The following is a 17,117-nucleotide window of genomic DNA, read 5'->3' on the forward strand; positions in this document are numbered from 1 at the left end:
ATGGAAAGAAAACTGCAGATTTTGATTCTAATATTGGGCAGTTTGGTCAATGTATTTGGAGATTTACGTAAGTTTGGAAGTGCATATATATATTTTAATAAAAAAGGGAAAATAATTTTAATTTTACTTCTGATATAATTATTATGCTGATTATTATTATCTTTCAATATTTCCAGCTCCTGAAATACAAAAATGCAAGTCCAGCGATAACGATGACTGCATAGCCAAATCCATAATGAAAATTATGGAACTGTATCCTCATGGAAATACAGAATTCGGTTTACCCAATATCTCCGCTGTAGCCCTTAAAGAACTTGTATTTGCGGAAAGCAATAGAGATGCACCCATCCAATTAAATTTCAAATTCAATACATTAGTCGTTGGTGGCCTAGAAAAGCTACATGTAACGCGAATACATGGCTTCAATAAGAATATATCGAAAACCGTTGAACTTGATTTTTTAATACCCCAGGTCACCATAGATGGTGACTACAAAATGAATGGTAAACTTTTGCTGTTGCCCTTAAATGGCAAAGGTAAGGGTAAAGTTCAGTTTAAGGAAACTGTATTCAAGTTCAAGGTAAAAATAGAATTAGAAAATCGTAATAATAAAAATTATGGCGTAATCAAAAAACTAAAATGTTGGTCAATAGAGCCAAAGAAGTAAGTATCTGGTTTTGTTGTTCTTGGAATGTAATTTTTCTTATTAATTTTATTTTTCAGAATTGTTTTTAATTTGCAAAATATTGTTAATAATAATGCCATGTTGTCGGAAAGCTTTAACAGCGTTATTAATGATAACTGGAGTGAGCTTTGGAAAGAATTGAAAAAGAACACAATTAAGGCTGTGGAAGACGTTATTACAAATATTATTAGTGGTATATTAAATGTACTGCCAATAACCGAGTTTTATTCGGATTAAAAATATTGTATAGGATTTTATTTTTAATAAATTTATAAATTTTCTTATATAGTTAAATTATATTTATTGTGACATATTACAACTTTTGTTGTAAAAATAAAAGAATTATTTTAAATGTAAAAAATAGGAATATAAAAAAACCTTTCTTGAAATTGTTTGCTAAAAACAATTATTTTTATATTAAAATCAAACACATACTTCGAAAATTATTGCTTGTCTGTAAATACATCCAGACACTCTGGCGGGAATCGAACCCGCAACAGTCAGATTGATAGTCTAGCACACGCCCGTTTAGTTCAATAATCTAAAATTGGAAATTAGTTCACGAACTGATATAACAAAACCCGTACTGCTCGTATACAATCTGCCAAAGAACATTTAAACTGGTCGAGATAGAAGAGATTGTATTCGGATGAATCCAAATACAATTGGGAGAATATTCATAAAACGGCCGAAGTGAGAGAGACTGAACTTCAAGTACACAAATAAGACAGTCATGTTTGGCGGTGGCAATATTTTGGTGTGGGGCTGTTCATCAGGGCAAGGTATAAGTCCAATTCATATCATAAAATATACTGTGACAATAATCAGATACAGATCAATTTTAAATTATGTTATGTATCCATACGCTGAGAAAAATGTACCCCTAGTTAGGAGATTCCAGCACGACAATGACCGCAAACACACCTCTAGCGTTGTAACCGAATGCTTAGAATCCAATAAGGGTATGTTTACTGAAGTGGCCTGCCCAATCGCAAGATGTCAATCCCAGATCAAATACCGAAATTCCTAAAACGGGGAAAATGTGTTCCAAAAACAAAGCTTATTTATTTATTTATTATTTACTGTGTGATAGTAAAAAAAACTTTGTATGGATTTAAGTAAGATATAGGGATATACAAATTTGGAACATTTTGAAGATCGGTGTTTGGGTTTTTAGCATTTTTTATTCAAACCTATTTTTTTTTTTAATTGGCCAAGTTTGGATATGTCTGGGGGGTACTATATGCGCCAAATTTTACTTTGCACGCTTTTGCATTAAGTTCTCCTTCCGGGTCATACAAAAATTGTATATAGTACTGAAGAATTTTTTTTTCTACAAAAGAAAAAATATAGGGACTTTTTTGGGAACAAAACGTATAAAATATGGCCATTTTTACATGTTTCAATTTTGGATGCGTGTAACTTTTTATAGGGGGCGAGATAAATGTTAGTAAGTTAGTAATATAGCTGACATTCTAAAAAATTCGACCCTCCGTAGGGCCGCCATATTTAAAAAAAGAAAACAAAATCGGGCCAAATAAACCTAAATATCTCTTGAACTAAAAGAGATATCTTATATATGTATGCATGTAGATCTTCTCAAGGACTATTTATATTTTAAATGTTAGCTCATTCGGATCATAAATGGATTTTTGGCGAATTTTTTTTAAAAAAACTGTGAGAGTGGCGTGCTAATTAAGCATAAATAGCTTTATTTACAACTTTGGTATCTTTGCTGACCCCACTTATACATTTCGACAAATATTTTCGTAGAATATTTTAATCCTTAAATGAAAGGACTTTATTGGATTTTTTTTGAAAAAAGTTTTAAGTTGAGCCCTAAAGAGAGGAGCTAGAGGGTTAAGAAAATAAATCTGGCATTTCTAAACGCCTGGTTCGTTCGGGATATAACTTGACGTGGAAGTAGCCAAGGAATATTCAAGTTCAAGTTAATAAAATGAGACCTAGAGCTCCAGGAATGGCGATATGGGGCTCAAATTTTAAACAGGTGCCATTTGTTTCCCATCCGATTTCAAAGATTTTTATATTTTTGGAAAGCGATCGGCTAGGCCTTGTGCTATTTATCTCTTATAATTTCCGAGTCATACTTTGGTTCGCTTTTGGGTGTACTTTTGAAACGATGGACTCGAATTTTTTTGTTAGTTAGACAACAAAATTACCTGTAATATACAAAAGATTTCAGAGCAATATCGATTGTGGAACCAAAAATAAACTTAAAAATTCAAAAAATAGTAAGCTTTTTCTGTTTTTGGGCGAAAAGGTGACTTGACTCTTTTTTTATAAAAAAAACTTGCTTTAAGAACACATAACAACTTTATGTTTTTCTGTAAGGTATCTTTACGGAGAATATTTTGGTATATGTCGCACTTACGAACTTTGGAATTTGTCCTATTTTTTTTATCAAAATTTCAACATATTCTAAAAACCCAAAGCTGTGATCAGAAAACAGAAAGCAGCTTCGGAAACCTTGATGTATTTCCTATTTATCCCCAAAGTACTTTCAGAGCCAGAAAGGAAATGTGGGCCCTATGATTTTCTAAAACTAAAATTTGTATCAAAATTTTAATAGTATTGCAAATATTAGCAGCATTGATCCTCATTTCTTCCGAAATAATCTTTTTTGTATTAGATAGGTTAACTTTTGTAGATAGGTTAACTTTTGAACCCACGATCAGACCAGGCGTTTAGAAATGTCAAATTTATTTCCAACAAATTTTGATTCTGCCCCACTGTGCGCAGTAAAAAAAAACTCAGACCAGCTGGACTATAAGTTTATTCTACAAAAAAAGCAATAGAGAAAAAGCAATATATATGTGAAAAGAAAGAAAGAACATTAGCTACTCAATTTTATGTATATCAAACAAAAAAGTTAAATTTTGTGAAAATGAGCGAATTCACTTAATTGTGAATAAATTCGAAAAAAATTAATCGATTTTTATGATCGATATCTCATTTAGTTGCTATTATATTTGGGTTTGCGATAAAGCAATAAACCTGAACAATTTCTGCCGTTTTCGATTTTTCATGAGTTTTTTAAAACAACAAAATTTGCCAATGCACAGTGGTTTAAAAACTTTTTTTTTGGAAATAATTCGGTATCTTGGGAACTATTGGAGATATTGTTATGAAATTTCACATGGTTTGAGCTGAGGTGTTGTTCAGCTTCCTAGCGCTAATGGGGGCAAGTACGTAGCGCCTCAAAGTTGGTCATCTAGGGTCTAACATTTTTAAAAAAATCGCCAAAAATCCATTTATGATACGAATTTTGAATATAAATAGTACTTGATAAGATCTACAAAAAATACGCTTACAAGTGTAGTTTATCTCTATAAGTTGAAGAGATATTCAGGTTTATTAATTTATTTTTTTTAATTTTGCTCGATCTTTTTATGGTTTTATAAAATATCAGCTATTTTGGCGATAAAATTCTAATAATTTTAAAAAATTTTGGGACTTCATTTACCTTAAAAACTAAAAAAAAATTATATGGTGATTTTCCACGAATAAAAATATAAAATTTGAATTAATGTAAAATTTTAACAATTAAAGATAACATAACAAAATTTGGAACCAATATAGACTCAAGAGTCCTTAAATCAATGGCATTACAATTTTTGATTTTTTTTATTTTCAAATACTGAAATTCCTAAAACGGGGAAAATGTGTTCCAAACTCTTTGAAAAGTGCCTACTGTGACGTTATTTACCATGTGATAGTAAAAATACTTAGTACGTATTTAAAAAACATATGGGGTTAATCAAATATAGAGCTTTTTCGTGAATCGGTGCTTTGTCTTTTTATAATTTTTTACTCAAACCAATTTTTTTTTTTAAATTGGCCAAGTTTGGATAGAACTGGGTGTGGTAAGTCCGTTTAAGTGAGCCAAGTTTTTCTTTACACGCTTTTGCATTAAGTTATCTTTCCGGATAATATAAAAATTGTATATAGTCCGAAGAAATTTTTTTTCTACAAAAGAAAAAATATATTGGCTTTTTTGGGAAAAAAAACTTAAAAAATACGGCCCTTTTTACAAGTTCCAACTTTGGATGCGTATAACTTTTTATAGGGAAGAGATAACTGTTAGCAAGTTGTTTTTATTTTATTTAAAATTTTATCGATAATATAGCTGATATTTTAAAAATAAATTTCGACCCTCCGTAGGCCCGCCATATCTAAAAAACCATAAAAAGATCGAGCAAAATTAAAAAAAATAAATCAATAAACCTGAATATCTCTTCAACTAATAGAAATAACCTAGAATTGTAGATCTTCTCAAGGACCATTTACATTAAAAATTTCAGCTCATTCGGGTCATAAATGGATTTTTGGCGATTTTTTGAATAAATTTGAGACCTGGGGTGACCAACTTTGAGGGGCTACGCACTGGCCCCCAAGGAAGCTGAACAAACGTAAATCAACTCGAAAACACCTTAGCTCATACCATGTGAAATTTCGAAACAATATCTCCAATAGTTCCCAAGATACCGAAATAAGTTTCTAACCACAGTGCAATGATTCTATAACTAGCGTTTGCCACTTCTACATACTCTCTTCACCTGTTTTGCCACATCAGCGTATTGTTGCTTGATTTGTGTGTTGTTGATCATTGATATTTTTAAATTGCTCCGCAGTTCGCCTATAGCTAGATAGTCTTAGAATTTTATAAAGACCCAGATTATATAAACATTTGTGGGCCTACGACCAATACTTTTAGTGGTGGATATAAAAAGTATAGAACATAGTTTCTACAAATTACTTTTTTTTTAAGGAGTGAGATCGAAAAATTCTTAACATACATATATGTTTATAAAAAAGAAACCACTAAACTTACAGCTTTAATTTTTTTTTTATTTGATTGAAATTATTATTACAATTTACAAAAAAAATTATTTTTATAGTTTTAATCACTAGTGATGAAATTTTGAACCTTTTTCGGAAACCCTTCCATTAACGTTTTTATAGTGCTTTCTGTCACTTTGCTCGAACATGTAGTCCATCTCCGTTTAAAATCTACCACACTTTTGGACACCTTTTTTGTACTCTTCAATTCTCTTTTAACAAGAGCCCAATATCTCTCCACTGGCCTTAGCTCCGGGCAGTTTGGAGGATTTGCCTCTCTTGGTACAAATACCACATTATTGTTCTTGTACCACTCAAGGGCTTGTTTGCCATAGTGACAGGATGCCAAGTCAGGCCAAAAATAAGTGGACACATTATGAAGTCTTATGAATGGAAGCAGCCTTTTTTGTAAACATTCCTTGATGTAAATTTCGGTATTTATAGAGCCCGTTGTAACAAATGAGTGGCTTCTTTTGCCGCAACTGCATATTGCTTGCCATACCAAGAACTTTCTGGGAAATTTTGTCTGCTTTTGGGTCCTAAACTTTTCTTCAACATTCCCTCGAGCATCAGCAACATAAAATTTTTGACCTGGAAGTTGCGAAAAATCTGCCAGAACATACGTTTCGTCATCCATTATGCAGCAAGAATATTTTTTTATAAAACTTGACTTCAATTTCCGTGCTCTGTTTTTGGCCTCTAAATTTTTAGTAGCGTTCCTGTCAGGAACTTTTTGAGCCTTGTATGTTTTTAAACCTGCATTAGCTTTAACTTTTCGTACCAAATAGTCCGAGCACTGAGCTAACCGGGCTGCTTTCCTACCGGATGTGTTGGGAGCTCTTTTGAAAATGCGTTCTATTTTTTTGGCTTTAGAAACATCATGTGGACCATTCCTTCTACCTGAACCAGGTTTTCTATCAACTGACAAGTTCTCCCGGTACTGTTTAATAACATTGGAAACAGTTTGACGGCAGACCTTTGTATGCTTGGCCAACTTTTTGTAAGACCAAGTTGGGTTTTGTTGAAAATATTTAATAATTTCAGTACGCACTTTTTTCTGGTCACTCATTTTAATCAGATTAACAAAAAAATTAATATAATTGACATTACACATAATAACTGACATGTTTTTCAAAGGTAACTTGATCAAAAAAAAATTCAAATAATACTTGGGTTAAAAAATGTAATGAAAAACGTGTGTTAAGAATTTTTCGATCTCACTCCTTATAACCAGATACAGTATTTATTATAATTTCCATTGATATTATTTAACAAATTGTCCATTCAATTACACTAGTTAGTTAATATGATAAATTAGAGAATTATGCAAATATCGGAAAATGTCTGCAAAACACTTACCTAAGCCTTTTAATCTGATTAAGTGCGAATTAGATTAGACTGGTCTGAATGTACTTTGAATGAATAATATATATGTACGTAAATGACAATAAGATAATTGTTCTCGATTATATGTAAATTATTCTTGATTGTAAATGATTTTGCAATAAGAGGCCCAGTAGGGAATTTCAAGTAACAGTTTATATTAATTAATGGATACCGGATACTCATTGGATACCTGAAATTCCAGGCATTATAGAGAAATAATTTTAATAAATATAGCTCTAATTATCACTTAATTGCTTTATTTATGGGGTCAGTTTCTTTTTATACATAAACCATAAAGGGTATTCCAGGTAACAGCAAAGTCAATTGGTCCCCGATATCGTGTGATTAGATCCCTTTGGGTTATCTCTATTTGTTGTTCTATTTAAACACTCAAAAACGGAATGAAAAGTTAATAAGACATATTGCTGAGATCTTTCACTCACAACTGACCTCTTTTTTTAGTGTCAACGCAGATCCGTTTCATTGAAACAGCCTTTATAAATTGTAATATAAATTAAGTAAACTTTAACACCTTAGTAAGTAATTAAATTGAATTGTTTTTATATATTTTAACTACAGTTTAATGACTTTATTTGAAAGACCATATAAAAGCTGCAGGCAGCTCTACGAAGGTTTTAAACGTTTAAAGTCGGCCAATAGTTTTACACATTTGTTCTGTGTTTAAATCGAATATAATAATCATGAGAACGCTTAACTTTAATTTGATAATTACTATATTGGTATATAAGTTATTTGCTGTTTATGGTGGAGATTTACGTGAGTGTTTGTGAAATAATTTATAGAAATCGTTGTTTATTACTTTCTCTTTTCAGCTCCAGAAATACAAAATTGCAAGTCCACAGACAATGACGAATGCATTGCAAGGACGATCGAGGAAATATTTAAACGTTACCCCAATGGTAATGCCGACTTTGGTATGCCCAGTGTTGCTGCACTCAATTTTACAAATCTAAAAATTTCCCGACCAAATCCCAGCTCATCAATACAAATCAATTTTGAATTCATTAAATGTACCATGTACGGTTTGGAAAATGTTAAAATTTTACATGCATCAGGTTTCGATAAGGAATTGAAAAAACCCCAATTGGACATTCTCATACCGAAGTTACGTATAACAGGTTACTATGAAAGTACGGGCAAATTATTGCTGTTACCACTAAACGGTAAAGGTAACGGTGACATCGAATTGAGAGAATCGAAATTTCATGCTAGTGGAAAATTAGAAATCGAAAAGCGAAATGGTAAAAATTATGGAAAAATTAAAAGCGTTAAAGCGGCCATAGAACCCAAACAGTGAGTAGTAAAAGGAAATTGTTTGAAAATCATAAAATTTATATTGAAATGTTATTCTCAGAGTGTTGGTAAAAGTGGAAAATATTTTCAATGGCAATCCCATTTTAAGCGAAACAATTAACGATGTTGTCAATGAAAATTGGAGAGATGTTTGGTCGGAGTTGCAAGAAGGCATCAATAATGCAATGGAAATGATGATAACTCAAATAATGAGTGGAATATTTAATGAATTATCAATAGATGACTTCTATTCGGATTAAATGGATAACTATGATTATATTTATTATTTTATTAAATAAAATTACTCTTTTTTTAAATCATAACTCAAAATATTAAGTTTGTATTTGAAAAGTTAAATAACAGTTTAACAGTAGTATTTAAAGAAATCAAGTAAAATCACAGTGACTACTATTTAGTTTCTAATTTATAACCCAGAGGCAGCGGGATCAGGTTTCACATTAAACCTTTTCTGAAGAATTCAAACATTTTTTATATTTTAATACATTTAGTTGTAGATATTTTCATAAATGAATGCAATTGATCTTTAATAATCTTTAATAGTTACGAAGAGATCTAGGCAATTAATTCTTTAATTTCTCCTATTAATTTCAATAATAAATACACATTTAATCTTAGCAATTATTTTTTTGTTTACAAAACCTTTGGCAAAAAAAAAAACAATGTTTTATTATAATTTTTATAGAATAGGTTTCACTAATTAAATGTTTAATTATTTTAGTACACTTAATAACAATTTAATTGTAAAATTATTGAAATCAGATACAATTTTATGTATAACTTAATTTATAACACAATTTTCAATTGTATTTAAGATTTTTTGAACTATAAAATTCAGAACTTTTTTCGGATATACATATTTTGTTAAAAAATATAAATTTTATATCAAGTGATTTCATGTCAAGTGAACCAACTTTTGAATTCTTTTGGATAGTAATTCAAACACAACAAGATCGGTAAGGGTTTTCGGGATTTCCTAAATCCCGAAGCCCGGGATTTTTTAATTTTAAATCCCGGGGTTTTCGGGATTTTCCAAATCACGTTTTTCATAAATAAATAGGGGAAATTGTAATTTTTGTGTGCCTTTTTCATGCATTTTGACATTTTACAAGCCCGAATATTGCAAAGTGATGTTCAGCAAAGTTGTTAAGCTGAACTTCTTCTACAATATAGTTAATGGTATTTTTGGTATTCCTTGAGTGGGGCTTTAGAAAATCAATTCTTCACCTTTTCTTGAATCGCTCTACAGAAAAATGTGCGTTTTTAGGTGTGTTGAACCAAAACAAGGAGTGAAAATTTTCCAAAAATAAATGGACGCCATTATTTTTATTTACGCAAAAACCTTCAGAAAAATTATGATACCCTCAAATAAAATTTTTGAAATTAACTCTTATTACATACTTTATTATTATATCTTCTTATATAATGCACTTAAGCAAGTACTTTATATTAATTGCTAAATAAAACATTTACTTTCAATTGTAAAGACATAATTAGGTACGTTTCCTTCTTAATTTTCGGGATTTTAGATTTTTCGAAAATCCCGAAACCCCGGGCCGGGATTATTTATCAAATCCCGAACCCCGGGATTTTCAAAAACCAGTCCCGATTAGCATCTCTAGTCCAGATGCAGACCGAATTACTGTATGGACTCAATAAAATTGGAGGAAAGAATATAATTAAAAGCTCCTTATATGCCCTGATCATATGATCTTACAATTAAAACAGTTTTTAAATACAATTGGTAATGGTGTAGATTGACCGCTATTTGAAAGATTAATGAACTTTTGCTATGAGATATGTAATTACCATCGATTATAAAACGTTATTCTTAATTATAAGCAACCCAGTGGGAAATTTATTGTCAAAGTAATTATGTAAAGTAGATATTATTTTTCTCAGAAAATATAAAAAGAACCATTCACATTCCTAGGTTTCTCTCGGCAAGAAGTGATATAACCCGATTTATTACAGGTTTCTGAAATATTCTCTTTTATATTGTGAAATTCTCAAATTATTTAAAACAGTGTCAAAACGACAAAAATCTATTTTTGGTAATTAGTATGATCGTGATGTTCTTCTGTTTCATTAGAAACATTTTCCAATCCGGATCTTATTAATTTAACTCATTAAAATTAAATACATATTAGTTATATTATGAGGCACTAACTTATAAAAAATACTACATTCAAATGTGTAATTAAACTTAAATATTTTTCAGTTAATTTAAAGATTTTAATTTAAAACTCATATAAAAGGTACACGCATTTCTAATAAGATTTCAAATGCATTAAGTTAGTCATTAGATAAACATTTGTTTAATAAAAAACAAAATAATAATTATGAGATCGTCTAATAATATTCAGTTAATAATAACAATATTTGTTTATACAATTTTTGCTGTTTATGGTGGTGATTTACGTGAGTTCTTGTTAAATATTTAGTTGGTGCGAAGGACCAAAATGTAAAATTAAAAGTGAAAATGAAGAATGTGTAAAAGGAAATAATGCCAAAGCTATTCTGATGTGATATGCTAAATTCCTAAAAAATAAGCTCACAGAAATTTTTTCGTGAAAATTTGAAATTTAAAGTTTCCAAAATTTTTTATAATTTCAAACTACAAATTTTTTATTTAAAATACTTTTTAGCTCCACAAATACAGAAATGCAAATCCACCGACAATGACAAATGCATTGGAAAAGCCATAGAACAGATATTTAAACTTTATCCCAATGGTAATCCCGAATTTGGTATGCCCAGCATTGCCAGTTTCAATTTAACAAATCTAAAGATTTCACGATCCAATCCCAACTCGCCAATACAAATCAATTTTGAATTCATCAAGTGTTCCGTATACGGTTTAGAAAAAGCTAAAATTTTACGCACTGCAGGTTTAGATAAGGAATTTCATAATGTCGAAATAGATGCAATCATACCGAATCTACGATTGAATGGCGATTTCGAAAGTACCGGAAAATTATTGCTGTTACCGATAAATGGCAAGGGTAAAGCAGTCATCGAATTGAAGGAATGCAAAATTCAAACTCGCACCAAAGTTGTGTTGGAGAAACGTAATGGTAAAAATTATGCAAAAATCAAAAAATGTAAGGCGGTAATTGAACCCAAACAGTAAGTTTAAGAAAACTTCCATGAAAAACATCAACGTTATAGAATATAATTTATATTTTTATTTATTTTCAGAATGTTGGTTAAGTTGGAGAATATTATTAATGACAATGCCGTTTTGAGCGAAAGTATAAATGGTGTGATCAATGAAAATTGGCAAGATGTTTGGTCGGAATTGCAAGAAGGTATTAATAAGATTGTGGAAAATATTTTAATTAATTTAATGAGTGATATATTGAAGGAATTGTCTACAGATGATTTTTATTTGGATTAATTAGCTAACAATGATTATTATTGTTATTATTTAAATAAATAAAAAAAAAACATTTTTATCAAGATCATTTAAGATTGCTGGCGAATTTATTTAGGTGGTTAAGATGTATGTTATAATATAAATAATTTTAGATAATAAGATCAAGAAAGTGGTAATTCTTCTGCAATTTATAAATAATCCGATTGACAATGAAATTTCACATATGCGTAGCAGAGTAGTAATCGAGTTTATTTGTTGACGACGGCTCCAAATAGCCCCTCAGGGACGTCGCACGTTGGGTTGAATCATGTTCAAAGTGGCGCTTAATTGATTTTTTAGAATTAATATATATTTATGAAATTTGGTACCGGATAAAAGTAGACACAATTCTACATCACTAATAGACTAATACGCTTTTTATATAAGTATTTGATATTGCTGAAAACCTTAGATTGATATTTTAGTAAAATTAAATAATTTTATAAAATTTTGGGACTTCATTTACCTTAAAAACTAAAAAAAAATTCATATGGTGATTTTCCACGAATATAAATATAAAATTTGATTTAATGTAAAATTTTAATAGTTAAAGATATCATAACAAAATTTGGAACCAATATAGACTCAAATGTCCTTAAATCAATGGCATTAGAATTTTTTAAATTTTGTATTTTCAAATACCGTAATTCCTAAAACGGGGAAAATGTGTTCCAAAAACTGAGTTTTTTTAGAAAAGTGCCTACTGTGACGTTATTTACCGTGTGATAGTAAAAATACTTAGTAGGTATTTAAGAAACATATGGGGTTATAGAAATATTGAGCTTTTTTGTGGTTCGGTGCTTTGCCTTTTTAGAATTTTTTATTCAAACCGATTTTTTTTTTTAAAAATTGGCCATGTTGGGATAGGACTGGGGGGATAATATGTCCGCTTAAGTGAGCCAAATTTTTCTTTACACGCTTTTGCATTAAGTTATCTTTCAGGATCATATAAAAATTCTATATAGTCCCGAAGAAATACAAAAGAAAAATTATATGTATTTTTTTGGGAAAAAAACTTAAAAAATACGACCCTTTTTACAAGTTCCAACTTTGGATGCGTATAACTTTTTATAGGGAAGAGACAACTGTTAGCAAGTTTTTTATTTAGAATTTTATCACCAATATAGCTGATGTTTTAAAAATAAATTTCGACCTTCCGTAGGATCGAGATCGAGCAAAATTTAAAAAAATAAATCAATAAACCTGAATATCTCTTCAACTAATAGAGATAACCTACACTTGTAATCGTAGTTTTTGTAGATCTACTCAAGGACTATTTATATTCTAAATTTCAGCTCATTCGGATCATAAATGGATTTTTGACGATTTTTTTTAAAAAATTTAGGCCCCCATTAGCTCTAGGAAGCTGAACAAACGTAAATCAAATCGGAAATACCTCAGCTCAAACCGTGTGAAATTTCGTACCAATAGTTCCCAAGATACCGAATTATTTCCAATTATTTCTAAACCACTGTGCTGTGGCGGAAAATAAAAAATGGAAATAAATCTGTAAATTCTAAACCTATTGTCGGATTTTAATAAAATTACCCATGGCTATAGAGGAGGTGTAGCTGAGTTTAAGTATTGAATTAGAATTTAAATCACTAATACGCGCCGGAGCACAGTGTGGTAGATTGCAAATCTAACTGGACAAAATTAATAAATCACGTTGGGTTCACTTCTCACTTATGAATCATATAAAAAATGAGTTGAAATATATAAACGATTAGAAAAACCCAACTTTTTTTTTGCGATGTATTTTGGGAGTTTTTCAAAAATTTTCTTTCGGGAAAAAGTGGAAGTCATACTGGAAAAGGGAAAAACTGTATGGAGGTAGCGAGAATGCGCAACATGTTTTTGATTTACCTTAAAGAGAACACTTGAAAGATTAACTCAAATATAGTTTTACACCGGAACTATCCGGAATAAATAGCTTAAACTCTACTTGAAAAAATTAAATATTTTATATTTTTCTATGTGTAGGTCATACTGGAAAAGTGAAAAAAAATGTATGGCGGTCGCAAAAATGCGCAAGATGTTTTTGATTCACCTTAAAGTGAACACATGAAGGATTAACCCAAATATAGTTTTCCAGCGGAACTATCCGGAATAAACAACTTTAACTCTACTTGAAAAAAGGAAATATTTTATTTTTTCTACAAAAAATAGTTTTTTTTAATAGTTACAATGGAAATAATTAAATGAAAATTGTTGTGTATTTTCTTGAAATAGAGCTTAATAACAATAATAAAAAATTATGACAATAAAATCACCGTAGCCCTTTTAATCATAAACTAAAGTCACACAAAAAATACACTTCTCTTTGAAATCTTAATGTACCTGTTGACAACAACTGACTTTAAAGCTTAGTTTTTCCTAATCGGAGCTAAAAACAAAAAAAAAAACAAAACGTGAATTACTGTTCCCTATTGTATTGAGAAGCTCATTAAATTATCAGAAGGAATGATTCCAGACATTTTCTTTTAATTTTGTCCAGCTAGAATTGTGATTTACCACAGTGTGCGGAGCCTCAAGGCCTCAAATTGAGGTAGCTCGGGATGAGAGCAAAGTGTCAAATTTGGAGCCCCTCTAACTAAGAGAGTTCTTGACCGATCTTGTTGAAAATTTGTGTCTAAATTACTATCCAATAGTACTACTTTGATGCAAATTTCGTCCCGATTAATTTTAAAACTTTTCAAAAACTTGTCACACTTTTTTAAAAGCCATTAAACAGTATAAAAGACTTGAGGAATACTTGAACATTAAAAGAAAACCTGGTTCAGGAAGAAAAAAGGTCTAACAAATATTGATAAGGCAAAATAAGATTTTTATGTGGCTGATAAATTTCCGTTTTATACCACTGGAAGCAAATCCACCCAACTGTCCAGAACTTCGGTCTGTGGAAAGGTATTGAACTCTTGTAAAAATGTATTAAAGAACACAGGAAAGGATTACCAGCACATGTCCGATTTTAAGCGTAAGTTGACTACCTTGTCCAAAAAGGTAACGGAAGCAACTATAAAATCTTTAATGGGAGGAGGATTTCCGAAAAAAGTGTATAAATTTATAAATACAGAGTAATAAGGAGTGAGATCGAAAAATTCTTAACACACGTTTTTCATTACATTTTTTAACCCAAGTATTATTTGAATTTTTTTTTGATCAAGTTACCTTTGAAAAACATGTCAGTTATTATGTGTAATGTCAATTATATTAATTTTTTTGTTAATCTGATTAAAATGAGTGACCAGAAAAAAGTGCGTACTGAAATTATTAAATATTTTCAACAAAACCCAACTTGGTCTTACAAAAAGTTGGCCAAGCATACAAAGGTCTGCCGTCAAACTGTTTCCAATGTTATTAAACAGTACCGGGAGAACTTGTCAGTTGATAGAAAACCTGGTTCAGGTAGAAGGAATGGTCCACATGATGTTTCTAAAGCCAAAAAAATAGAACGCATTTTCAAAAGAGCTCCCAACACATCCGGTAGGAAAGCAGCCCGGTTAGCTCAGTGCTCGGACTATTTGGTACGAAAAGTTAAAGCTAATGCAGGTTTAAAAACATACAAGGCTCAAAAAGTTCCTGACAGGAACGCTACTAAAAATTTAGAGGCCAAAAACAGAGCACGGAAATTGAAGTCAAGTTTTATAAAAAAATATTCTTGCTGCATAATGGATGACGAAACGTATGTTCTGGCAGATTTTTCGCAACTTCCAGGTCAAAAATTTTATGTTGCTGATGCTCGAGGGAATGTTGAAGAAAAGTTTAGGACCCAAAAGCAGACAAAATTTCCCAGAAAGTTCTTGGTATGGCAAGCAATATGCAGTTGCGGCAAAAGAAGCCACTCATTTGTTACAACGGGCTCTATAAATACCGAAATTTACATCAAGGAATGTTTACAAAAAAGGCTGCTTCCATTCATAAGACTTCATAATGTGTCCACTTATTTTTGGCCTGACTTGGCATCCTGTCACTATGGCAAACAAGCCCTTGAGTGGTACAAGAACAATAATGTGGTATTTGTACCAAGAGAGGCAAATCCTCCAAACTGCCCGGAGCTAAGGCCAGTGGAGAGATATTGGGCTCTTGTTAAAAGAGAATTGAAGAGTACAAAAAAGGTGTCCAAAAGTGTGGTAGATTTTAAACGGAGATGGACTACATGTTCGAGCAAAGTGACAGAAAGCACTATAAAAACGTTAATGGAAGGGTTTCCGAAAAAGGTTCAAAATTTCATCACTAGTGATTAAAACTATAAAAATAATTTTTTTTGTAAATTGTAATAATAATTTCAATCAAATAAAAAAAAAATTAAAGCTGTAAGTTTAGTGGTTTCTTTTTTATAAACATATATGTATGTTAAGAATTTTTCGATCTCACTCCTTATGCCAATATTTTAATGTTTAATGAATTTGTACAATATTTGAATAAATTTACGTATTTTTGGGAATTTTTTTATTGAGCGGTTTAAGTTTTATTTAAGTAAATACAATTATATGTGGAAGTAGTAGACAGTGATGGCACAAAAATTAATATACATATGTTAATAAAAATAAAACCACTAAACTTACAGTTTTGATTTTTTTTATTTGATTGAAATTATTATTACAATTTACAAACAATATTTTTATAGTTCTATTCACTAGTGATGAAATTTTCATTACTTTATATGTTAAAAAACGGGCCAAAAAAAGTAACCACGAAAGGAGATACAAGGATTTTTTAACTTTTACATGTATCACATTAGTAACACATGAGTCTGGCCAGACCCGCGCATTTTTAGTAAAAAATTGTATTTAATTCTAATTATTTTTATTTTTTTGCAAAATGCGTAAAACAAAAAAGTCTTTAGTAACAAATAAGCTTTTAACCGCAAAATAAAAGCTAAGTTCTCAATACCTACATTGGATTCAGTATGACGGCATACCTTTGATTGTTTGGCCAATTTTTTGTAGGACCATATTTTGTTGAAAATATTTAATAATTTTAGTACGCACTTTTTTCTCGTCACTCATTTTAATCAGATTAACAACAAATTAACATAATTGACATTAAAAATAATAACTGACATGCTATACGAAGGTAACTTGATCAGAAAATAAATCAAATAATACTGGGGTAAAAGTTTTAATGAAAAATATGTATTAAGTTTTTTTCGATCAATCCATACATATGGTTGAACAATATATGATCAAAACGGGAAAGCTAGGGGAAATATTTCATTTACCAGATCGTAAAACTGGTTTACAGGCTTAGATCATGGCTTTAACTGAGATCTTTAAATAGTTGAAGAAAATTGTTAACAAAACTCCAGTCAAGTCATTATTCAGACCCTAAGGAACGATAATGTTAAATCTCAAAACGTTTTATAGTGAAAGAATGAAATAACTTCATGCTATAATTGGGTTAATCTTGTGATATTATTGGTCCCAAGCTTTA

At 30.4% G+C, this 17,117-nt stretch overlaps 3 protein-coding genes across 3 annotated transcripts; all 3 read left to right on the top strand.

Annotated features, from left to right (window-relative positions):
* On the top strand, positions 1-922 carry LOC135963493 (uncharacterized). Its single transcript, XM_065515369.1, has 3 exons — positions 1-67; positions 177-663; positions 724-922. The coding sequence occupies exons 1-3, from the start codon at positions 1-3 to the stop codon at positions 920-922; spliced, it is 753 nt and encodes a 250-aa protein (XP_065371441.1).
* A 6,656-nt stretch (positions 923-7,578) lies between these two features.
* LOC135948938 (protein takeout-like) lies at positions 7,579-8,569 on the top strand. Its single transcript, XM_065498391.1, has 3 exons — positions 7,579-7,708; positions 7,765-8,245; positions 8,307-8,569. The coding sequence occupies exons 1-3, from the start codon at positions 7,633-7,635 to the stop codon at positions 8,503-8,505; spliced, it is 756 nt and encodes a 251-aa protein (XP_065354463.1). The 5' UTR covers positions 7,579-7,632; the 3' UTR covers positions 8,506-8,569.
* Positions 8,570-10,752: 2,183 nt separating this feature from the next.
* Positions 10,753-11,663, top strand: LOC135963509 (circadian clock-controlled protein daywake-like). Its single transcript, XM_065515410.1, has 3 exons — positions 10,753-10,756; positions 10,855-11,392; positions 11,465-11,663. The coding sequence occupies exons 1-3, from the start codon at positions 10,753-10,755 to the stop codon at positions 11,661-11,663; spliced, it is 741 nt and encodes a 246-aa protein (XP_065371482.1).
* Positions 11,664-17,117: the final 5,454 nt, after the last annotated feature.

The sequence above is a fragment of the Calliphora vicina genome, chromosome 1, assembly GCF_958450345.1.
Source record: "Calliphora vicina chromosome 1, idCalVici1.1, whole genome shotgun sequence".
NCBI lineage: Eukaryota > Metazoa > Arthropoda > Insecta > Diptera > Calliphoridae > Calliphora > Calliphora vicina.